Raw genomic sequence first — 24,181 nt, forward strand, 5'->3', positions numbered from 1 at the left:
TTCACTCCAGGGTCACGTGGGTTTATTAAAAAAAAAGAAAAAAAAAAAAACAAGAGCAGCAACTTAACATCAACTCGTTCCGATCCAAAGTGCGGGCCTAAGCGCTCCGTGCATGTAAGGAGGGGGAAAATGCTGCGCATTTACTCCAAAGCCAGGAGATTTAAATCACCAAAGATCAACCTTTTATAATTTTATAACCCCAAGCCATTTCCAAGCAGGTTGCAGAGTAGTGGCGACCTCTAGTGGAGAACCAGAGCAACACACACACACACAAAAAGTTTACTTACATTAAAAAAAAATGCCCAAGAAGCTTTTATTTGTATACTTATTTAACTAAGAAACCAAATCACAATTACTTTCATCCTTCACATGATTTGTCTGAACAATCTACTGCTGATTAATAGTTCACTAACATCAAGCACACAAACGTTTGTTAAAGGCCTCAAGACACTGCAATTCAAGTTAGAAAGCCAATATTTCCATATCTTAGGGAAAAAAAAAGAAGATCTGACGAATGCATACACCTCAGGAGAAGACACTTTAAAGAGGAAGAGTGCATCGTGTACAGTATATAAAAATTTAACTAATATACAACTTGGTGATAGCTACATTTACACAAATTCAAGTTGAGCCAGTTGCCCTAAAACCAGGGACCGATATTTACATATCCAATTCAAATTACAGTACATGCATCTCGGTGTGGTTTCATCTATTAAAATAAATCTCAGAATCATAAAAATCTCATATGTACAGATTTTAATACACACATATCAGGACCATGCAACCTGCACATGCAGCTCGCATCCTTGTTGTCTGTAGCTCAGTTTGGACCACATTTTCCTTGGTGTCATCATCATTTGGTTTTTCATGCTAAAAGGGCCTTTGTATTGTTATAAAAAAAAAATTCAATTAATTTTTTTATTTGCCTCTGTTCATGGGGTCTCCAATGAGATCAGGGCATCGTTCTTCCCCTCTTGCAATCCTGTCGCATTTCTTGATGAAATCAAAGTTAATTTTGTCGTCGATCACACTGTCATGCTTGTATTGTGGGTGGTTAGCCACAAATTCCCTCATCCACTTTGCCATTGTCATCAGCTCTCCTGCAAAAGGGGGAAAAAAAAAAAAAAAAGAATAAAAAAATAGGAAAGTGATTCACAATGAGATGCCCCGTACTATTAATATAGATCAACATATATTCTGAAATAAAATAAAAATGTGAAAAGCTTCACTTGTATACCAGAGGCACGTTTCTTTATGAGTTTCAGGTAATTGAGGATGGTGCAGCGTGTGTCCACATCCACCTCCATGTTTTCCAGGTAGCAGTTCAAAATTGGTATCAGCCCTTGAAATACACCCTCCTGTTTATGAGGAAATGTTCTTAATAAAAAAAAAACATGTTTATAACATGGCCTTCCTAATGGAATTTGCAAAAATAAAAAAAGCACCTTTCCATTGATGATCGTATCAATGCTCATCAGTGTGAACTCCTCGTGGCCGTCATTGTCCAGCCCGTTCTGGGCAGCGGATGACCCATCAAAAACAGGGCTGCAGCCTTCAAGGGGATAAATCACATAAATTAAAGGCGCGACAGTTATCAACAATCCTTGTGGTAAGTGTGATAATTACAGCATATGATTTTTGATTGTAAGTTCATCACTGAAACCTCACCTTTGAAGATGTCCTTACGAAAGTAGAACATGCCCTCCTGCACAGCATTTCTCTTCTGTGCTGCTTTCATGTTTTCATCAACCTAAAATTTGCAAAGCAGTCCCCAGTTCAATAATAGGACATTTTATTACATCGCGTGCATATAAAATTAGCAGTGTACCTTTGACAAGGGAATGAGGAAGTCTAATTTGTAGGACAAGATGACTCTGGTGAGCAGCACCACAAAGACAACATAAGCAGAATTCTCAAAATCGGTCAGCTGAACCTGTATAAAATACAAAGGAGATCAATTAAAATGACTGGAGGCCGAACCCTGTCATCCACTAGAGGGCAGCACTGCCAGTTGCGGGAGGGTTTATACCTCCATGGGACGGAATTCAACTCTCCATCCAATGTCAGAGTTTGGGGGAGGAGGCTTGAATCTCATTGTCTGCCAGTTTGTTGACTGCAGGTTCTGAAAGAAACAAAAAGACAATACAAATTAAGTCATTATAAATACATACATAGTGACAAATAAATATTACTTACTTCAAAATGATCGGATTCATTCTCGTCATCCAGGTGAATTTTTTCCTCAAACAACGACAGAGGGTCGCGTATGAAAAGATGGGCAATGTGCTGAGCCAAAAGTTTGTCGATGCCTTAAATAAAAATAAAAAATGAACACATAAAAGCATAATTCAAGAAAATCATTTCTTGCTCAAGATTTTCATAAAGCTTTTGAAAACCATTTTAAACCGAACAGGAGATTTTGGGTGACGTTCATTACCTGCATCCAGCAGCTGCTTGTTGATGTCCTCATCGATCGTTAATTCAATATCATTGTACTTTTCACCACAGGGGGAGAGGTAGCTGTCAATGGAGTCATATCTTGATTTATGGATCCGAAATTTGTTGTTTTTCAGGGCCTAAACAATAAAACATTAAATCGCCAGCGGTAACAAATTACAAACGATGAGCTACCATCCATTAGAACATTGTTCATCATTCGTTTGGATTTACAATTTAACCAAAGCACTGGCTGAATCCGGCTGTAACAAGCGGCTCCAGTCATGCAGTTAATCTACAAGCGCTTGGGCTACGTCGTGGACACGCACCTCCAGCCCTCTTTCCTCCCGCGTCCGGTCATCCACCGAGGCAGAAATAACTCCCCAGCGGCAATCGATGTCTGACACATAGCCTCGGTAAAAGGGCGATGCAGCACTAAGAGCCATCTGTTAACATTTCAACAATTAGCATCACACACACACACACACACACACACACACACACACACACTACACAACATCTGCCGAAGGCAAAAGTGAGCAACATTCCTGACTCGTCTTACTGGCTGCTTATTCTGCAAATTAAACCACTGACTCTGTTCTCAGACTGAAAAAAACGCTGCAGTCTAATTATTTGACCGGCATATTGGAATTTTATTAATAGAGGAAACTCCGGCCGAGTTTCTTTTCATTAATCACACTTCATGTTCAAAGTTAAAAACACAAGTCAAGTTTCAAAACAGAGCCGGTGCTTTGTCCAAAGTCCTGTCTCACCACAATGGGGCAGAACGTAGCGAGCTGGTCGTACAGGTATCGCGCCTCACTGATGCTGCAAGCCTGGAACGTCACCTGCAGCAGCAGACAAGCAAAGAAGCCCTCAAAGAAAATCCCCAAAACGCGAAATTCAATTCAACTGAAGAACGTCTTGCTGCATTTCCATCCATGTATCTGGGTTCAATGACTGCATTTATAAAAATGTATTTTATAAATAAAATCGCTTCTGGAATTGAGCGAATCGTACCTGGAGGCAGCAGTTGCCCATGCCAAAGCCCATAGCATCCATGTAGATATGATCGGGCAGGGCTGCCCGGGCAGCTTCTCCGTCGTCCTCGGGAAAACTTTCCACAAAAGGAGACGCGGTGTTCCGATCTTTAAAAACTATCAATACAGAGGCAGTTTGGATTACGCTCATGCAAACGCAGAGGCTATTCTCGGTAATAAAATGCAATGGTAGTAACAAGGAGTTAGCATGTACTTGGCACATTGATCACCACTTTCTCTCCTCTTCTGTGACGAATGTTTCTCGTCAGGGTGCTGAAATGTGACGTAAAGCGTGAACGTTAATGCAGCGTTTCCATGCTGCTTATTCTTTAAAAGCAGGACAAACAGCACTGTTTCAGTTTACCTGAACCGTGGATGCCTGTTAATTGCTTCATCTGGAAAGAACAGGGATTTGGACACGCCCTTTTCAACGGGCGTCGGCTTAAACTCTGGCCTGGTGAAGCCTGGACACCCTAACCTGAAAATGCATTAAAACTGCATGAGCCTCACGAACAGGTCACTTCTCAATTATTTTCAGTCACGCCCCCTCGCCCCCTTTGACCGTATGCAATCCAGCGACGTTCTATTAATGTCGGTTTAATACTATAACTCGCTGCTAACCGGAGAGAAAAAAAAAAAAAAAAAAAAAAAAGCATGTTCCCCGGAGTCACATGCATGCTTTACATGAATGCTACTGATACACAACTAACCCCATGATCCCATCGAGTCACTGGACTACTTCCTAATTTGGAGATATTCTGCGGAACAGGAGCAGCATCAGAAACCATCGTGTTTTAATGGTTTCTTCGCGTTGCCCAGAAAATCAGCAGGACCTGGAATGACTGTACTGTAGTGGAGAATTCCACTACAAAAAAAAAAAAAAAAAAAACGAATGAAAATCACACAGAGGACCAACGCCCATTGACGCGTGGGGCTAACTGGAGAGGACGCAGGCGCGGAGAATAATAAATAAATAAATAAAATAATACAAGAATATAATATTCAAATGTACAAAGTAAAATGTGCAACTTTCATGTAAGATCTATTGTGTCTCGCAGACTCCTCAAACTCCTAAGCAAAATATCTTGTACGATTTAAGTTTTGGTTCGCGATTATTTTGCTGTGAAAAGCAAAGAAAGGCCTTAAAACCTGCCACGTTCTCGAATTAATTAAAGGGAAATTTAAAGGTGAAATGAAGGCAGGAGCACACAGCAGTTGTTTAATCCTCCGTGGTCGGGGTAAAGGTTGACGCTTATCTGGAAAAGAATTTACTGCCATGTCTTCGACTACAATTTTGATCCCTCAAAACGGTCGGCAACACACCCACCTTCAGCAGCGAACAAAGGCGACAAGCAAACATGCAGTGATCGATGCACCGAGAGACAAAGACTAGGCGGCAAATTCCTTCATCCTGTCTGAATATCAACTCCGCCAAAGCAGAAAGGATCCAAGAGCGATCCATCAAAGGCCATGATAGCTCACAGGAAGTGAAAACTAAACAGACTGAACAATGCCAGGGTGCAATACGGCATGTTTGCCCGGATCTTTTCCAAATTTATCCGACCTACAAAAGGAAGATTTGACTCATTGAGAATGAAACATCAATCGATGTGTGCGTATATATGTGTGAAAAAGAAAATCTTTTCTCTAGCCACTCCACTGTGGACGGTATATCCTGCCCGGGGAGTTTCCCGGTTCGGAGTGATCACGTGACATGGCCGACCTCCACGGACTGCCCTGCTTGGTTCTCTGCTGACCCCGTCCGACGGTCGCCAGCTGGGACTCGAACACACGTCTCATTATACACATTTTTCTGAGCGTATTTCTCTGGTCATCTCTGGATTACAGCGGAGGACGGGTTCTCCTTGCTGAGTCTTGGTTCCTCTCCAGGTCCCCCCCCCCCACTGTTGCCTATGGCTTGCTCACCTGGGCCTTTGGCCACTGTTCTATTTGTTAGGCACTTTGTGTCAATGCACATTGTTTAAAAAGGCGTCATATAAATAAAGACTGATTGATTGATTTGCTGATAATCCTGATAGACCAATTCATACTCTTGAGCTACCTTGGGAATGATGTTATGGTGCAGAGTATTTCATTCTCATTAAGAACAGACGAGGCCTCCCTCCGCCTCTTCCCCATGTTGTCCTCGACGGTGTTGAACTCGGACATGGTCCCTCCATACGGCTGCCCGGGCGTCCCTTCGATCATGTAGCTGCCGTACTCAGGCCTCCACAGGGTGGGATGGCTTCAGACAAAGAAAGAAAGAAAGAAAGAAAGAATTCATTTCACGCCTCTCGCGACGCAGAGCACACAAACTCCGGCGGTCCGACGCTGGGGGGGGTAAACATGTTTTTCGTTCGCCGCGGTCAGGGCGGAGAGGGGGAGAAAAAAAAATAAAAAAAAATGCTGCGGCCAGGGCATTTGTGTTACGGGGAACAGCCCTTCAGTTTGCGCGGCAGAGGGGGGATTAATGAGGAATGTGTCACAGCTTTCCCGTTCCCAACCGCCACGGGCAGCCTCAGGCCTCTGATGTCACCAGCAGCAAGCGCGCAGACACTTAAACCAACACGCATTCCTCGCCATCCAAAAAGGACCAGCCTCAACACATTCATGATGGAAACCTCTCTACGTACTAGCTAAATCCGCAACATAAACTCATGAATACAATTTTATTTTTTGGTTTAATTATAATATAAAAATATAACCATTGGGTGGTAGTAGGCTAGTGGGTAACACACTCGCCTATGAACCAGAAGACCCGGGTTCGAATCCCACTTACTACCAGTGTGTCCCTGAGCAAGACACTTAACCCTGACTGTCTCCAGGGGGGGGACTGTCCGTGTAGCTACTGATTGTAAGTCGCTCTGGATAAGGGGCGTCTGGTAAATACTGCTGTAAATGTAAATATATCTGCATACTTACTTGGGATTTGTATTTTCACCTTTATCTTGAAGGGTCTCCAGAACCTCGCCGCCATTCAACACCAGCCGCACTTTTTCATCTTTGTCATCCAGCTCAACCAGCATGTACTCCACCTTAAATGAGGATGTTCCAGATACAAGAAAGCATGTGATGAAAAGTGCTATGGAGTATACAAACCTATTTTTTTTTTTTTTTTTAAATTAACACTAATGAATGGGCACGAGCAATCGCTATGCAGACGAGGAGGACCAAGCTGGACAGAGCTTCCAATTCAATGTTTGACATCCATTCCAATTCATCAACCACTTGCGCTCGACTTCGACTCTGCTTGCATGTAAATCCGCTGTCTGCACGAGGGATTATTCCAAAACCAACAACATTCCACAACGTGGATAAACCACAGCAGGAGCCGTACGGATTCCTCAGGCACGACCCTCTGGGCTTGCTGGTGGGCTTTTCGAGCGCTGAAGCATTGCCAAGAAGGTTCATGTGACTGCAGCGGGCCTGAAAGCGAGGTGTTTCTAGCATGATGGATTCGACTTAGCAAATAATGCAGTACTGTCTTGAGAGTGCGACCCCAGTGGAGTTTCTCCACTTTCACGACGTCTGTGAATTAACACACACACACACACGTCGGTTTTTCAGCCGATAAATCGTGAAAAATGCGAAATAATTTCGGCCACCGCGCTTTTGACGGTATGAAACGTTTCAAAATAAAAGCTCCACGTGGAAAGTCGGCGGAATTATTTCGTGTACATTTAACATCGTGCCGTCCGGCTGGGGTCAGACTACACGTGTAAATCCACCTCGCACCTTCGCGCTTGTGACATCGCCAAATAGCGTTTAGGGTTCGACAGGGTCTGGCGCTGGGGCTTTTATTTTGAAATGTTGCATACGGTCAAAGGCGCAGCGAGAATTATTTCGCACTTTCACAATTCATCGACTGCAGCGATGGAAAAACAAGCAAACAAAACAACAACGTGTGTGTAAATTCGCAGACATACACGACTACGTGAACGCGGGGATTTCTAGGTTTTTCGTTAAACGAGCAAGAGAACTTTCCTGACGCGCAAGTGTGGCCGATTCGGGGTTAGGAACCAGGTTATGAGGACTTCACATTCCAACGTTGTCCACGTACACCTGCAAGGAGCGCCGGACCAGTGTCACACCGGCAAGGCGGGTGACAACACGGCGTGGGGTCCCCTTACCTCGTCGCCCCACTTCAGCACGTCCTTCTGACGCTCCTTCACCTTGTTGTAGATGTTCAGGAACTGGATGATGCCATGCTTCCGGACGTGGTCTGCGTGCCTCTTGGTCTCGTCCCAGTTCAGCGGCGACCCCTGTGACAGCAAGCCCATGTCCCTGAAACCCGCAGCGGTCGACTGCGTCTGCCTACTTGCGTTTACACGTTAAATTTTACACCGTGACAAGTTCGCCGTAGCTCTAGCGTGTGACTCGCACTGCAAGGCACTGCAAAGAGTAAGAACGAAACAGAAAAAGACGAAAATAATAGCAAAGTGTGAAACACGGGCTAGCCGTTCTAGCAAGAGGGACCTGCTAGCCAGCTAAAGAGAGCGAGGCCTCCACGCATTACTGTTCTAAAACGGACTTTTCACGCAAACTGTCCCTCGCACTAACAAGGCGACAGGAGAGTCGCCGAGAAGCCAGCAGGTCATTCAGCAGGAGCCCAAAACGGCCGCGGTCCCAGCGCCGTGTGTTTCTGTCACTGCTCCGCACCAGGCGCGCGTCCGCCGCTTTCTTCAGAGCTGGCTCCGCCCACACGCCGAGCACGTGACCGCGTCAGGCGCGTCATGCTGTGACTCAGCAATCTACTCATGCCAGCGTCGCAGCGGTGAGCACATACACCCATACACACATATACACTCACATACACACACACACACACACACACACTCATGAACACACACACATATACACACACATACTCACCCATACACATATATACACTCACATATACACACACATACACACACACACACACACACACATACTCACCCATACACATACACACACACACACACACACACACACACACTCATAAACACACACACATATACACACACACATACACACACTCACCCATACACATATATACACACACACATATACACACACACATACACACACTCACCCATACACATATATACACACACACACATACACACTCATAAACACACACACATATACACACACATACACACTCATAAACACACACACATATACACACACACACACACACTCACACACATACATATACACACATACTCACCCATACACATATATACACACACATACACACTCATATACACACACACATACACACTCATAAACACACACACATATACACACACATACACACTCATAAACACACACACATATACACACACACACACTCACACACATACACACATACTCACCCATACACATATATACACACACATATACACACACATACACACACACATACACCCATACTCACCCATACACATATATACACTCACACATACACACTCACACACACACACACACACACACCATATAGGTCAATTTAGGACGATTGGAGAGGGAGATTATTGCATTGCAGAAAGCAGTTGCTGAGCTGACCAGACTAGTGTCTTGCTTTGCATGAGACCATGTTGATATTTTGTATATTTCATTGTAATACACTAACAGGCAACACACCTACTCATTTATGGGTCTTTCTTTTCTACTTTTCAACTAGACAACCAACTCTCCTTCTTGACTCACATCAGCAGTCTTTCCCGCTCATATAGATTCCTTCTCTACAATATCAGACGAATCCGTCCTTATCTGTCAACACAGGCCACCCAGCTACTTGTTCAGTCCTTAGTAATCTCACAACTGGATTACTGCAACTCCCTTCTAGCTGTTCTACCACTATGTACCATCCGACCTCTACAACTCATACAAAATGCAGCAGCGTGACTGATCTTCAACCTTCCCAAGTTCTGCCACATCACCCCTCTACTACGTTCCCTCCACTGGCTCCCAGTAGCTGCATGCATCAGGTTCAAAATACTGATGCTGGCCTACAAAGTCAAACATGGAGTAGCCCCATCCTACCTCACAGCCCTTATTACACCTCGCACTGCACCTCGTATACTCCGAGCCTCCAGTACTGCTCGCCTGGTCCCTCCATCTCTGAAGGTAAAAGGAAGACGCTCATCTAGACTCTTCTCTGTCTTGGCCCCTCGGTGGTGGAATGACCTCGAGGTCAGAACAGCTTAGTCACTGAGCACCTTCAAATGACAGCTCAAGACCTTCCTCTTTAGAGAATATTCATGAACTTGTAATGTTCTTATTGTCGAACGTGTGCACAGAAAGTACAACAGAGTGAATAAAAAGATTGTATTCATAGTTGGGGTCCTAATTAACCGGAACTGATCACTTCATCTATGGTAACTTGAAAGCACGTTGTAAGTCGCTCTGGATAAGGGCATCTGCCAAATGCCTTAAATGTAAATGTAAATACTTTGACAAAACATTTTTGAAAATTATTGAACACGTGAGGTTATTCTGCTTTTTCTGTGATGACAGAATTTTGTTCTCAGCCACCTCAAGTTGGACAATGGGGAAGGTTTTCCAACAGTTGAAAGAGTCTCTGATGATGGTAATGAACAAGAAACTTACCTACTTTTCTTCAGTTCAAAAACGTGATTCCCATATCAGATGCCCATATTAAATAGCCTAAATTTAATATGAATGTCTAACATCTATGTAAGTGAAAGTCAATCTAGTCAATCTATGTAGCTACCCTTCTGATATCCACTTCCTGCTGACATTTAATTATTGAAACTAATTATTGAAACTACTAAGGATGCACTCCTAAAACCGATTAATAGGTTAATCTAATAGCTTTGTATTAAACAAATACAAAAATGTTGGCTTAAGGTTTCACCATACAAATAATGGATCTAATAGAAATACAAAAATCAGTCCTAATTCTTTGAACCATGGCTGCAGCCTGAACCAGAGAACCCTGGAGATGAGGGAAAAGGCTTTGTCATTTGTCATCACAAGCAATGTCTTCTTATTTAGTTCAGAAGGAATGCAGACAGTTATATAACCTGCACGGGCCTGGCATTCAATTCTATTTACATGAAATATGTTGATGTAATGATGACATGGCAGAAAAGGGCCACAGTATAGCCATTGTTTTAGTTTTGACTGCCCAGATCATGATGAGTTGAGATTTTGTAGAACAAGGACAGAATGCCTGTCCTCTGCCCGGACTATATTTATTATGGGTCTGGTGAGTAATAGACTACTGACGTGGTAGTTCTGGGAAAAAAAACTCATATAGTAAAAATCATGCAAATCAAAATCCACACGCCCGCCATAGGTTTCATGTGTTGGGCCTCAGGATAGAAGACCAGACAGACTGGATTCCTAGTCAATCTAGGGGTCACTTGACCTGTATGGCCTGTGAAAGGCCATTAAAATAAGAAATGAATGTTGTTGTTGTTGATGTGCTTTGCATGGACATCAGTTAAACCAGATGCAAGCAAGCTACACATGTTTGGTAGGGAACATGAGGGACACCACTTGGTAGAAAGAAAGAGAGTGAAATGATTGAATGAACAACCTGTCTTTACTGTAGCTTTATGTGTTGGTGGGTAGAGCATGATGGTAGACTGAGGTAGACACAATGTACGGCGAGTCAAGAATGTCCAGACTCGCGCAAGCACCCCGACCCTGGAACAAGTTCCCCATCCCAGCACATACACTTCTGGTAGAACTTTATTAAAACACAACACTAGATTTATTATCAGTTTGGTGAGTAATAAGCTGTGGCTACTCCTGAAAAAATAATTACTTTTCTCCCTTAAGAGTTTTAATATATGCAGCGAAGTCGGTGCTTCGTTCAGGACTCTTCACAGAACAAGACGTATTTAAATAGATATTAAAATGTTTCATAGAGTAAATATATAGTGTAGTAAATGATTCATATAGTAAAATAGGACACAAATAAAGTAAAAATATGCTCATACGCCCAAGGATAGTGACATCATAGGATTCATGTGTTGGGTGTGTTCAGTCAATTTAGGGGTCAGTTGTTTTCCCCTGGGACACCTGACCTGCATTCTCGTAATGAACATAATTTGCGTAATGTGCGCTGGTTAATTATCGTTCAAAAGGTGCATCTGACAGGTAGGAATGAGAATTCGCAGGACAGGGCAGGGCTGCAAATTTCTTTCAACAATGTGTGCTGCCATTACATTAATGCTGTTCAGTGTTAGGGTTACGTATATGAGGAGGAATATGAGGATGGGCAGTGGTGGCCACTGAGGTGCCACTGAGCGAAGCACCGTCCCCACACACTGCTCCCCGGGCGCCTGCCATGCCTGCCTACTGCTCAATGCAGAGGACACATTTTGTGGTGTCACTGTGCTGAAGTGTTTGACAATCACTTCACATCCATGAGCTCTGGGTGGTAGTAGTCTAGTGGGGTAACACACTCGCCTATGAACCAGAAGAGCCAGGTTCAAACCCCACTTACTACCATTGTGTCCCTGAGCAGGACACTTAACCCTGAGTGTCTCCAGGGGGGGACTGTCCCTGTAACTACTGATTGTAAGTCGCTCTGTATAAGGGCATCTGGTAAATGCTGTAAATGTCATCACCTGTACAGCCTGTCAAAGCCCATTGAGACATACTGTTTGTGAGTTTAATCTGAGTCGGAAATGAATGCTGATGTTGTTGGACATCAGTTACACCAGATGCAAGCAAGCTTGTAATGCCGTATCAGAAAGCCTGCAGCTACAAGCTGACAAAGACAGAGAGAGAGTGAAATGATTGGAAAATATATTGAATAACCTGTATTTCCAGCAACTTTATTACAGAGCACTTAGTGTTGCTGCCTTTCAGAAACTTGACCAAATGCAAAAAAATGTGTTGGCGATGCACAGTTCAAATCTCAGGATGAACAAGAGACGGCTTGCATGTTTCCATCTATGCTGGGCCTGCGGCTTATCAAATTGTGTTAGTTTGTTAATAGTTTAGTTACCTCATTTGCTTTCATTCATGCTTTCATTCAACATCATGAAGTTCATTTGTTGAGCATCAGTTAGGCCATTTTTATTTTTACAGTCATTTGTACAATATAAAATTGGCACAATCGCATTACATTATAACAGTGCTCAAGGTCCTAGTGACCAAGGGCCTTTTCAAAAACTTGAAAAAGTAAGAACCCTTGATAGGAAGCAAGCCTTATCTGGTCAGTACTGCATCATCACGGGTTGTTAAAAATAATACGTAGTAATACAGTTTGAAATAATGCAAAGGAAATCAAATGAATAACGTGGACCCAATGTCTATTATTCAATTAAATTCACGAATAATAAATAAATCCAATGAATTTTTAGTGTGAATTTAAATAGTGAAACTGTGTGTCATCCCTAAATATTCCTTGGAAGTCTTTATAAGCATATACTTTGTTTTCAGCAGTGACTTTTTGTACGTGGAGGGCAGAAAGTAAGTCTTCTTGCTACTAGGTCACTGAGATATACTGGAGCTTTACAAGGTAGAAGCAGATTCTAAAAGGGAATATGGTACTTAACTGGATGCCAAGGCAAAGAAAGCAATAAAGGAGTAATGTGTTCATTGCGCCTTGTGAATGTAAGAACCCTGGAGACTTCAACAAGTGGGAGCTTATTGGGTGACAAGCAGAAAACAGTCACAACATCCAGTCTATATATTATAAATGCATGTATATATTTGTAATATAATATATTTGTAAAAAGATATATATAATATTTTAATAAGATATATATAAAAGATTGTTTTACTGTCCAAGCTCCATATAGCTTTTCATGAATGTTGTAAAAACTGGTGTGGCCAGAAAACCCCAAAGACTAGGTTGATCAATCCCGCTGTTGAATGAAAAGGATATGCTCTGATTTTTTCTAATTCAGACTAACAACTCTACGGCTTTGTCTAATTACTACTGTAGCTCTTTGATGCACATCAGCAGACCTGCATGGCATGAATGCAACACACACATACTCACACTCACACACCCAGGACGATTGGAGAGGGAGATTATTGCATTGCAGAAAGCAGTTGCTGAGCTGACCAGACTAGTGTCTTGCTTTGCCTGAGACCATGTTGATATTTTGTATATTTCATCGTAATACACTAACAGGCAACACACCTACTCATGTATGGGTCTTTCTTTTCTATTTTGACAAAAAAATTTTGAACATTTTTGAACATGTGAGGTTATGCTGCTTTTTCTGTGATGACAGAATTTTGTTGATGATGGTAATGAACAAGAAACTTACCTTCTTTTCTTCAGTTTAAAAACGTGATTCCCATATCAGATCCCCATATTAAATAGCCTATATTTAATATGAATGTCTAACATCTATGTAAGTGAAAGTCAATCTAGTCAATCTATGTAGCTACCCTTCTGATGTAAATATATATAAAATATATATATAAAAAAATATATAATATATAAATAAATAAACAGCTATACTGTAAACAAAAACACACTTGATCATCGTTGATTATTTCTCAAATAAACACATGACTCCATTTTTTTATAGGAACCTTTTAATAAAGATGAAAGCCTTTTGGGGTTGTTAAGATGAACTTACAACAGGAAATGGCAGGAAAATGTCAACTAACCATTCAGGACTTATAAATAAATAGTACACTCACACACTACATGAACATAATATAATATCATTTTTGTCATTAAATAATTTCATCTTAAGAACTTTTTTTTTTTACTAACATGAACTGTCAGGGACTGAAAGGCATCAGTCCAGCGTACTCAGCCCTGCATCAGCTCAGGCTCATTGCTTTTCACTTTGCTGCTCTTCACAAAACAAATATCATCAGTGTTACCCCTTTCCCCCATATCTGGCAGCATCCAGTGAGCACACTTCCACCTTAGTCTGTCTTCAGTGTATATATCAAGCTACCAGCAGCACTTTCATGACACAGAGCAGGTATTTTAAAGGTTTTAATTCACTGGAACTGTTTAATCAAATCACCTACTCCTGGTAGGTGTCTATGTACTGGGAGTTAATTATTTTCAGGACTGCATTTCAGATGATTCCTTTGTTCTGTGTATACAGTACAGGTCAAATGTTTGGAGACACCTTCTCATTCAATGTGATTTCTTTATTTTCTTGACCATTTACGTTGGTAGATTCTCACTATTGGCATCAAAACTATGAATGAACACATGTGGAGTTATGTACTTAACAAAAGGTGGAGACCTGACCTCCACAGTCACCGGACCTGAACCCAATCCAGATGGTTTGGGGTGAGCTGGACCCCAACAAGTGCTAAACACCTCTGGGAACTCCTTCAAGACTGTTGGAGAAGCATTTCAGGTGACGACCTCTTGAAGCTCATCGAGAGAATGCCAAGAGTGTGCAAAGCAGTAATCAGAGCAAAGAAACTAGAATATAAAACTAGTTATTTCACCTTTTTTTGTTAAGTACATGTGTTCATTCATAGTTTTGATACCTTCAGTGAGAATCTACCAACGTCATAAAAATATATAAAACACATTGAATGAGAAGGTGTGGCCAAACCTTTGGCCTGTACTGTACTGTATGTTCAAAGTTAAAATTTCAGTGGGTAGTCTGCACTGTGTGTGATGCATCTGTGATGTATGTATATCAAAAGGGGGAGATAAAAAAAAAACTGGCCCCATAAATATAAAATTGTGTCTATATTGTGAAATGTTCGGTACTTCACAGCTTGTAAACCTATACAGACAGTGTTTCTGATAATTTGTGATTCTAAAGTATTTTCTCTTAATTAAAAGTTATGTCATTGTCAAATTGAACAATGCATTATCAATCCCTCTATAGTATCCCGTGGAACACAACGTTGGTTTCTATGTGCACCACTATGTGTTAATTCAGTTTGGCCGTGCTCATTGTCCTGATGAATACTGTATTTGTGTGTACAATGTCATACATTAATACAATACCTTAAGGCAAATATTGCAGTCTTGTGTAAATGTATGAACCTGCTTGGATGTTATATACTGACTGGCGCTGATGATACTGAACTGGCTCTGGATTCTCGCGTTTTGCGCGTCGGGATGCTCACAACGCAGCACGAAATGCCGACTGTAGCCTCCGGCAACTCGTCATCCTCGGTCCATTCATTCAGGTCGGGGTTGTACACCTGGATGCATTTCTTATATTTCTTCTCAACCTCATTCCAGCCTCCCAGGACGTAGGCCCGGTTATTCAGGGCGGCGGCGCCCGCCGTGCTGACCCCCACGTGCAAGGGGGAAGCGTAGCTCCACTGCCCGGAATGGGGATTAAAACACTCCACCGCCAAGACGTCTACCCGTTCGCCGCGGCCCCCCAGCTGGCTGCCGCCGATGACGTAGGCGCGGTCGCCGACGGAGACGGCGCAGTGCCAGCCCCTCGGGGTGCTCAGGCCGTTCTTGTCCTGCCAGCTGTCGGTGGACGGCTCGTACGCGCACACCGCCCGGGAGTAGGCGTTGTTGATGTAGCCGCCGGTGACCAGGATCTTGCCGTCGATGACCGTGCTCGCGTGGCAGCACCGCGGCACCTCCATGGGCGCCTTCGCTTGCCACTGGTTGGACGAGGGCACGTAGCACTCCAGGGACGCCTGGCAGCCCTCCGAGTTGCGGCCTCCCACGGCGAACAGGAGGCCGTTGAAGGTGCTCAGGCTGAAGTGAGTCCGCTTCTGGATCATGTTGGCCAGGTGGATCCAAGTGTTGAATCGGGGATCGTATCTAGTGTGAAGTGAGGTGATTGTCACATGTGATACACAGCAGCACAGCACACGGTGCACACAGTGAAATTTGTCCTCTGCATTTAACCCATCACCCTGAGTGAGCAGTGGGCGGCCATGACAGGCGCCCGGGGAGCAGTGTGTGGGGACGGTGCTTTTGCTCAGTGGCACCTTGGCGGCTCGGGATTCGAACCGGCAACCTTCTGATTACGGGGCCGCTTCCTTAACCGCTAGGCCACCACCGCCCCCGCATGCTGGGACCTCAGGTTTGGAAGTGACCATTTCTCATACTCACCTGCTGAAGTTGCTAACCGCGTGCTTGGCCTGGTTCCTTGCGTCATTTTGGTCCTCACCGCCCGCGACGTACAGAAAGCCATCCAGGACCGCCACGCACTGATTGAAGCTCTTTGCAGGCATCTCGGTCAACTTGTTCCACACGTTGTCAGCATCTCTGTAGAGGACCTCCTTGCTGAGAGACTTTTCTGTCAAGGCCGGCCGCCCACCTACCGTGAGCAGGACCTTGAGGCCGCCGCGGACCTTGGTCCTCCGAGACTGCAGGATGTTCTGTTGGTACGGCAGCAGGTGGTAGTTCATGGCATCGACCAGCAGGCGGTGACATTCGGGGTCCTGCATCATCCTCGGCACGCTCTGGACATGGCTGACCAGGTCCTGGGCCGAGATGGTGCCGAAGCGGATGTTGGTCAGCAGGTCTGCGGCGTACTTCAGCCTCTTCTCGTCGAAATCCAGCCACTTCATGGCAATCTGGAAAGCCGTGAGCTCGGATGGCAGCTGAAGAGAATCGTCCGTCAGAAACTCGTTGATCTGCTCGTACGGCAGCTTGAGGAACTGCTCCATCTCTGAAAATTCGATGAAGTTCTCGCGCATGAACTTCTGCGCCGCCTCCTTGGTTTCTTTGAGGTTGTACGTGTCCGCGATGTTCGCCACGTACATGCAGTTCTCCACGCTGATCTCCTGCATCAGGAAGTCGCTGCACATTTTCACGAGCGTCTGGACCTGCAGGAAGAGCGCCGCTGCGATGGTGCTGCCGATGGTGTACAGCGACAAGGTCAGTTTCCCAGAGTATGCGTACGTAATGGCCGTGGCCAGGCCAACCGGGGAGACGTCGCTGAGGTCTATCTTCTGAAGGGACGGTTCCTTCTTCAGCACGTTCCGGATGTATTCACTGCAGGAGGCCATCACAACTTTGTGGACGTCGAAAGACTTCGATTTAGTGGAGACGATCAAGTCACACAGGAAGCTGTCCTGTCTCATGTTGTTCAAGCCCTCCAGGAGGTTGGGCGCATAGACGGCATCGTTGACCTCGGTCGAGATGCAGCTGAAGCCATTTCCACCCTCCAGAAGAGCGTTCAGCCCATTGATCTTGTTGACTGGACCATCCTCCACCAGTATGGTCATCTCGTTTATGTCTCCTTTGTTCTTCTTGGCAGCTTTGTTCTTCTTGGGTGCCATGACTGTAGCAGGGGGGCGGGGTCACGGCCGAGACCTGAAACAACATGCACATTTATTACCGCCACTTGCACACGTTAACACCACATGCACACCCATAATAGTGTGATAATAAAGATATTAAATCAGCAACTGCAGCCTGAACATAGAATAGAATATTTCCGAGTTAAAAAGCAGAGGGAAAAAGAGCAGGACCTTTACATTTACAGCATTTACCAGACGCCCTTATCCAGAGCAACTTACAATCAGTAGTTACGGGGACAGTCAGGGACACGAGTCAGGGACACGATGGTAGTAAGTGGGATTTGAACATGGGTCTTCTGGTTCATATGCGAGGCCAAAGGTTACCCTAAATGCAGATAGATTAGCTTTATTTGAGCATCTGTACTTGACTAATGAACTTGTTTCGTTACTCTTTACTCGAACAGGACTGCGGGGGACGGTCAGCGTGGCCGTGTCCCCATCAGCATTCCTCACTCTGCATCTGTCACAAGTTATCAGGAGCGCGTCCAGGAATAGAAGCGCAGCCTCGGCGTGCCTTTTATAGACGTGCTGCCCCCCCCCACCCCTTTAAAAATAAAACTTTTATGGACATTTGCAATCGAATAGCTGCAAATGTGGTTAAAATACATGCAAATTAAAGAAGTAGAAGCGGGGTGACGTGTCGTTTCCGAATCGACGCGCGTTTGGAGTCACACAGACGCAACAATCATGCGGCACAAAATAAACGCCAAATACACGCCAAACGTGAGCATTTTTATGTCGTCCTGTTTCCAGAAATGTCACCGGTGCGCGACACTCACCAGCGCAGGGACGAAGCAGAGGCCGGAGCAGAAGGGACTCGCACCTCCAAGCTGGTGTGCAGGGGAGGGAGAGAGAGAGAGAGAGAGAGAGAGAGAAAGGGAGAGAGAGATCTGGAGGAACTGGGGATTAACTCCTCCTCCCCGGTCCGCGAACCGCCGCCCACTTACCGCCGATAAAACTGTCGCTCGTCTAAGTCGTCGCTGCTGCCCTTAGTATGATTTCAGTGGGCCTTATTATTATGATTATTATTATTAGTATTATTGCATATTGGGTTTTTTTTGTGTGGAAGAAGTCCCCCCCCCGGCGCGCGGTAATTTCAAATCATGACGTCACACGCCACTGCGACGTCATACGGATTCTCTTTATTTACACGGCTTCTCTTTTTTTTCCGAAGCGTCTTTGTTTTTCACAGATACTTAATTACCGGAGTGAATATAGTAAACAGTCACTCATTATGCTGTTTTAAAAGTTACACTACATGTATATCCAGCGGTTTCAATCATTTAATTAGTAGTAAGACATGAAAGCCGTCTAAATAAAGACGGCTTGTGACGTCATGATTTGAAATCAGCGCGGGGAAATTAATTTCCCGCGACACCACCTAACGTTAACGTCGGCGTGTGACGTCATGATTTGAAAACAGCTCGGTGAACTGAATTTCCCGCGACACCGCCTAACGTTGCACGTCGGCTTGATGACGTCATGATTTGAAATTGATCACGCCCCGCCCACCCCGATTTAAATGGACAGGTGTGCCGAACACGTGGGCGACCATAATGGCCGCGGCGGACGTAGGCAAGGTGTTGCAGTCGAAACGTAAGCTGAAAGAATCGCCCGACTCGAAAACGGTATATATTAAGCTTTTTGAAGACGCCAGCCTTGTAAAAAAAAAAATGTCCCATAACTGTGCCGTTTGCGCGTTGCTTCGGAGGGGGCCGGAAGTGAACGGTGCGCGGCCGGTGTGGGGGGGAGTGTAGCGTCTTGGTGCAGAGATCGGGGGTTCGGGGTGGCGACCTGGGCGCTGAAAGTAGCCGCCCAGTTGTCCCCGTCCCGTCCCCGCATTAACGCGCCGGTCAACTCGTGCAACCGCGACACCGCGGACACCTCGTCCGACCGCCAGGCAGCGGTGTCCGGTACCCTCACGTCTCTAATAAAAACGGGGTTCCAGCCGCGAAGCCTGCACTTGCTTTGTCCATTTATAGTCCTGTGGACCCCCCCCGCATCCTATACATAGCCCCCGTCCCCCCCGTGCGTGGTCAGCACTTCCAACTCCTGGATCAGGGACATGTGTGCAGGGACGCGTGTGTAATAAATACATATGTGGGGGGGGAAAAAAGCATTTGTTAACACGTATGTTTTCTGAAGGTTCTGAACACACTGAAGAAGCTTGAGGAGTTGGACATAACCCTCGACATTCTTGCAGTAAGCGTCCTTTTCGCCAAATGCGTGCGTAATTTGTGCAGAACTGTGCTGTTTTTTTTTGTTTTAAACATTTTTTTAATTCTGAGTCGCCGTAGGAAACGGGAATTGGCAAAGTGGTCAACTCGTTTCGTAAGCATGCGGATGCGGGAGGCGTGGCCAAGACGTTGGTGAACCGGTGGAAGAAGTTGGTTCCCAAAGATGGTTCAAGGTAATACGATTGGGTTTGGCTTTCTATGGTGTATTTAATTTGTTTTTTTTTTTTTAATAACTTGACGCAGCGTGTGTGTCCTCCCGTCTTTATTTTCATTGCTTTTTAGTAAGCAGGACTCTTCATTGAAGACCCTCCCGTCAAACAATGCAAGAAAACAAAGCAAGGACGGGGGACCGCTGGACGACTGTGGCGACCAGAGGAGCCGGAGTAGAGATGAGAAGCCCAGCGCCGCGAAGGAATCGAAAGACACAGCGGATGGCGAAGAGAAACCGCGAGCCGAAAAGGGGGAGTTGAACGGTAAACCGAGCGCGCGCCCCAAGTCCCACGGACGGGCCGCTAAGCCGAGATCCAAGCCTGACGTGAAACCGGCGTCGAGCGGGACTAGAACGCGTGAACGTCGGGGTCCGGAAAAGGCTAAAAGGGCCCCGGCGCGGGCTGAGGAAGCGGGGAGAAAAGCCAGTGCGGGTAAAAGCCCCGGAAGCAGCAGCAGCGGCGGCGTCGGCAAGAAGAGGGTGAAGGGGGACCCCGAGATCGTGGATCAGAGCGATAACGAGCTCGACGGCCCCGAAATGTCTTTTGAGGCCTACCTGAGCTACGACCTGGAGGTGCCTAAAAGGAAAAAGAAGTCGCGTGACCGCAAGAATCCTCCGAAAAGACGGCGGCCTACCGACGCCGCCGAGATCTCCGGAGCCAAATCGAGCACGGGGTCGGCCAAAGATGGTGCAGAAACGGTAACTCCGGGCCGTTCGGCCATGTTTTTGCGTGTACTTTTACTTGGCAGACGCTTTCATCCTGGGGGACACTCAGGGTTAACTGTCTTGCTCAGGGACACGATGCTAGTAAGTGGGGTTTGAACCTGGGTCTTCTGGTCCATAGTCGAGTGTGAAGGGGCAGTGGTGGCCTAGAGGTTAAGGAAATGGCCCCGTAATCAGAAGGTTGCCGGTTCGAATCCCGATCCGCCGAGGTGCCACTGAGCAAAGCACCGTCCCCACACACTGCTCCCCGGGCGCCTGTCATGGTGCCCACTGCTCACTCAGGGTGATGGGTTAAATGCAGAGGACAAATTTCACTGTGTGCACCGTGTGCTGTGCTGCTGTGTATCACGTGCCAATCACTTCACTTTACCCGCTAGGCTACTACCTACCACCTTTATATAAGATGATATATGATGTAAAACGTAATTGATATTCTTATTAATTGGTAAGACCACGAAGCAGTCGGTCCTGGAGGAGCTGCTGAATTTGCCGCTGCCGGCGGTCCTGCCGGAGTGCGACGACATTTCCAGCTTCCGCTACTTCGAGGACAAGCGTGAGTGCCGCGCGAATGAACCCCGTCCTTTTGGCTAGAGACTCCGGCCTGCCGCTGTCTGACGCGTGCGTTCCCAACCCAGCGGAAGGCCGCGCCGCGGACGCGGGCGAGGAGGCGCCGGCGTTCACGGGCCAGAGGCTCAACCGGAAGATGCAGGTCTACTCCGGCGCCAAGATCGCCTACTTGCCGTCGATGATGTCCCTGTACCAGCAGTGCATCCGCGCCCTCCAGAACAACATCGACCGTGAGTCGGCGTGAGTCAACATCGGCGTCCCCCCCCCCCCCCCCCCGCGCTCTTAACCGGCCGTCCCTCTTCTCCCCGCAGTGCTGTACGACATCGGAGGGGTGCCGTTCGACATCCTGAAGCCGGTGCTGGAGCGCTGCACGCCGGAGCAGCTCCTTCGCATTGAAGAGTGCAACCCGGTCAGGGAATTAGCCCTTCACTCGGGCATTTGTAAAGTGAAAAAATGTCACTTTTTTTTATTTTCCCACTTTATACCTTGCTGTTACACATATTTCGACCTTCGACCTTGGGGCAGTGGTGGCCTAGCGGTTAAGGAAGCAGCTCCATAATCAGAAGGTTGCCGGTTCGAATCCCGACCCGCCAAGGTGTCACTGAGGTGCCGTCCCCACGCGCTGCTCCCCGGGCACCTGTCATGGCCGCCCACTGCTCACCAAGGGTGATTGGTTAAATGCAGCGGACAAATTTCACTGTGCACTTTCACTATTTTGTTTTATATTAACCAAATATTACACTTATTTATATTTGCATATTGGATCATTGTATATTTGCAATACTGTGGTCTGTAGCAGCCGCCAAAGCATTTCACTGCGTATCGTACCGTGTATGACTGTGTAGGTGACGAATAAAATAATCATTTTGAATTTGAATACCATGCACTTTGGGACGGTCTTGTGTGGAACCAGAATTGTAAATTCTGCGTTGTCTTGACGTTCAAATCCAGGTGTTTATCGGCGAGACGGACGACCTGTGGGCGAAGCACTGCAAGAAAGACTTCCGCAACTCTCAGCTGCAGGAGTACGAGTCGTGGCGGGAGATGTACCTCCGGCTGTTCGAGGAGCGGGAGAAGAAGCTGAAGAGGCTGACCAAGACCATCGTCTCGGCTCACTCGGGCAAGCCCAAGGGTGCGGACGGCGACTCGGTGCAGTGAAATGCTTATTGACTTGTGGTCCCATCGCATCTGTCAATCACATTTTTTAAAAATGACTTTTCAAACGTGTGAACTAATTCAATGAGTTGGGGCACCGGCCTTGTAAAGGTGGACGAGGCCGCCTGTCCCGTGGCTTATTTCCCCGCAATTTAGCCCTCAAAAGTCCAGCGCTAAGGCTTACTCGGAGACGGCCTTGTCGCCCTGGCTTTGATCCCTCCTCCGACCTTCGTTACAGGTCGACAGGTGAAACTGGCGTTCATCCACTCGGCTGCCAAACCGCCCAGGAGCGTACGGATCCAGCAAGAGATCCACGGGACGGCCGGCCCCGTCCTGCAGCATCATCCGCTGGACAAGCCCGGGTGCGTTCAGCTCTCCCCGCGAAACAGCCAACGGATTATTAACACGCGTTTTAAGCAGTCGTGTTGTGTAAATTGTGCAGGCGGACCTCTTAATTGCATTTTTGTGTGTGTGCACGGGCGTGCAAAACGCGCTTTCTTTACCGTTCCAGTTATAAGTGCCAAGAAAGCCGAGGTAAACCAAGCTATAATGAGTCTCCAAGACCCGGCAGCAACACCTCCAATTCCAACCAAGCGCAGGATCCAAGGAAGATAAAAAGTGAGTTGCACTTCTTGTACACGTAGTTTTTACATCCGTGATTGCTGATCGAACCATGACACGTTGCGCGGGGCGGGGGGACAAGCAGGTTAATTGCACGAATAACACGGACAAGCCAGCAGCGTAACGCGTGCTTTTAGACTTGGTCAAGCCACGCCTCCTAATATAAATGGAAAGCCGCAATAAAACTCTGCGAGCGAGCAGATAACGTTACGCTGCCCCACCCGCTGACCTGATGTACAGCCACGGGGTGTAGCTTTAAATACTGCATGCTTAAAAGTGAACAGGTGTTTTTTTACGTCTCTGTGAGCTGGCTTGTATGAATATTCCTGTGTGTGTGTGTGTATATATAATATATGTATTTTTAGCCTTATTTGCTACTGTTAATGTGTCGAATAAATATTAAAATTCTTTTTACAAAAGAATGCAACCACGCTGCATGCCTGAAATTGCAATATTGAATTGTCATACAAATGGCTGTATGTAATTTTAATAAAGTGTTCTTTCTCTTATTTCTTACAACTTCCAGGAGTTGCACCCATGATGGCAAAATCCCTGAAAGCCTTTAAGAAGCAGTTGGGTCGCCGATGAATTAATGGCTATTTATTACAATTTTTTTTTTTTTGTAACTTTCATCAGAGTTGTATTTATGTACCGAATTTCTCTCTTCACTGGATGTCTTTTGTCACCTGCCGTCCTGTTAAAAGGCAGATTGTACCGTGTAATGCACTATGAATGAGCTCTCAGAATTAAAAGCAGTAAGAACCACCGAACCACCATGGTTTTTCTGTTTTCTTTGCTTCTCGGACCTTGCCTTGTGGACTCGGTCTCCCCCTACCGGCCGTGAGCGGTACAGCATCGTCGTGTTGCGACTGTGACGAGCCACAGGTTGCAAATGCGTTCTTTTGCAAACTTTAATAAAAGCGTATTAAATTCACCCTGTTTTCACGCCTGCGCGACGTAAATTGACGTAAAACAGGAGCTGTAATTACGTACGCTTCTTT

The 24,181-nt window shown here is 45.8% G+C and overlaps 3 protein-coding genes across 4 annotated transcripts; 1 reads left to right on the top strand and 2 right to left on the bottom strand.

Moving 5' to 3' along the window:
• Nucleotides 1–288: 288 nt before the first annotated feature.
• LOC114776090 (glutamate--cysteine ligase catalytic subunit-like) lies at nucleotides 289–8,168 on the bottom strand. The gene is made up of 16 exons (XM_028966703.1): nucleotides 7,607–8,168; nucleotides 6,399–6,511; nucleotides 5,539–5,721; nucleotides 3,841–3,954; nucleotides 3,691–3,749; nucleotides 3,457–3,593; nucleotides 3,210–3,284; nucleotides 2,766–2,882; nucleotides 2,438–2,576; nucleotides 2,197–2,309; nucleotides 2,030–2,122; nucleotides 1,829–1,933; nucleotides 1,669–1,750; nucleotides 1,446–1,552; nucleotides 1,238–1,358; nucleotides 289–1,100 (listed from the first exon to the last, which is right to left on the bottom strand). Exons 1-16 carry the CDS (start codon nucleotides 7,754–7,756, stop codon nucleotides 919–921), a joined length of 1,890 nt encoding a protein of 629 aa, XP_028822536.1. The 5' UTR covers nucleotides 7,757–8,168; the 3' UTR covers nucleotides 289–918.
• Nucleotides 8,169–14,895: 6,727 nt separating this feature from the next.
• LOC114776094 (kelch-like protein 31) lies at nucleotides 14,896–18,529 on the bottom strand. 2 transcript variants are annotated; one of them, XM_028966707.1, is made up of 3 exons: nucleotides 18,449–18,529; nucleotides 16,474–17,682; nucleotides 14,896–16,179 (listed from the first exon to the last, which is right to left on the bottom strand). In XM_028966707.1, the coding sequence occupies exons 2-3, from the start codon at nucleotides 17,646–17,648 to the stop codon at nucleotides 15,447–15,449; spliced, it is 1,908 nt and encodes a 635-aa protein (XP_028822540.1). In that variant the 5' UTR covers nucleotides 17,649–17,682; nucleotides 18,449–18,529; the 3' UTR covers nucleotides 14,896–15,446. The 2 variants fall into 2 exon arrangements, with proteins under 2 accessions (XP_028822540.1, XP_028822541.1); XM_028966708.1 differs by lacking the exon at nucleotides 18,449–18,529 and adding an exon at nucleotides 17,889–17,959.
• A 675-nt stretch (nucleotides 18,530–19,204) lies between these two features.
• On the top strand, nucleotides 19,205–23,768 carry LOC114776095 (elongin-A-like). Its single transcript, XM_028966709.1, has 11 exons — nucleotides 19,205–19,297; nucleotides 19,815–19,871; nucleotides 19,967–20,079; nucleotides 20,189–20,813; nucleotides 21,288–21,390; nucleotides 21,473–21,634; nucleotides 21,716–21,813; nucleotides 22,356–22,536; nucleotides 22,798–22,921; nucleotides 23,071–23,177; nucleotides 23,707–23,768. Exons 1-11 carry the CDS (start codon nucleotides 19,226–19,228, stop codon nucleotides 23,766–23,768), a joined length of 1,704 nt encoding a protein of 567 aa, XP_028822542.1. The 5' UTR covers nucleotides 19,205–19,225.
• Nucleotides 23,769–24,181: the final 413 nt, after the last annotated feature.

Source organism: Denticeps clupeoides, unplaced genomic scaffold (assembly GCF_900700375.1).
Source record: "Denticeps clupeoides unplaced genomic scaffold, fDenClu1.1, whole genome shotgun sequence".
Classification (NCBI taxonomy): Eukaryota; Metazoa; Chordata; class Actinopteri; order Clupeiformes; family Denticipitidae; genus Denticeps; species Denticeps clupeoides.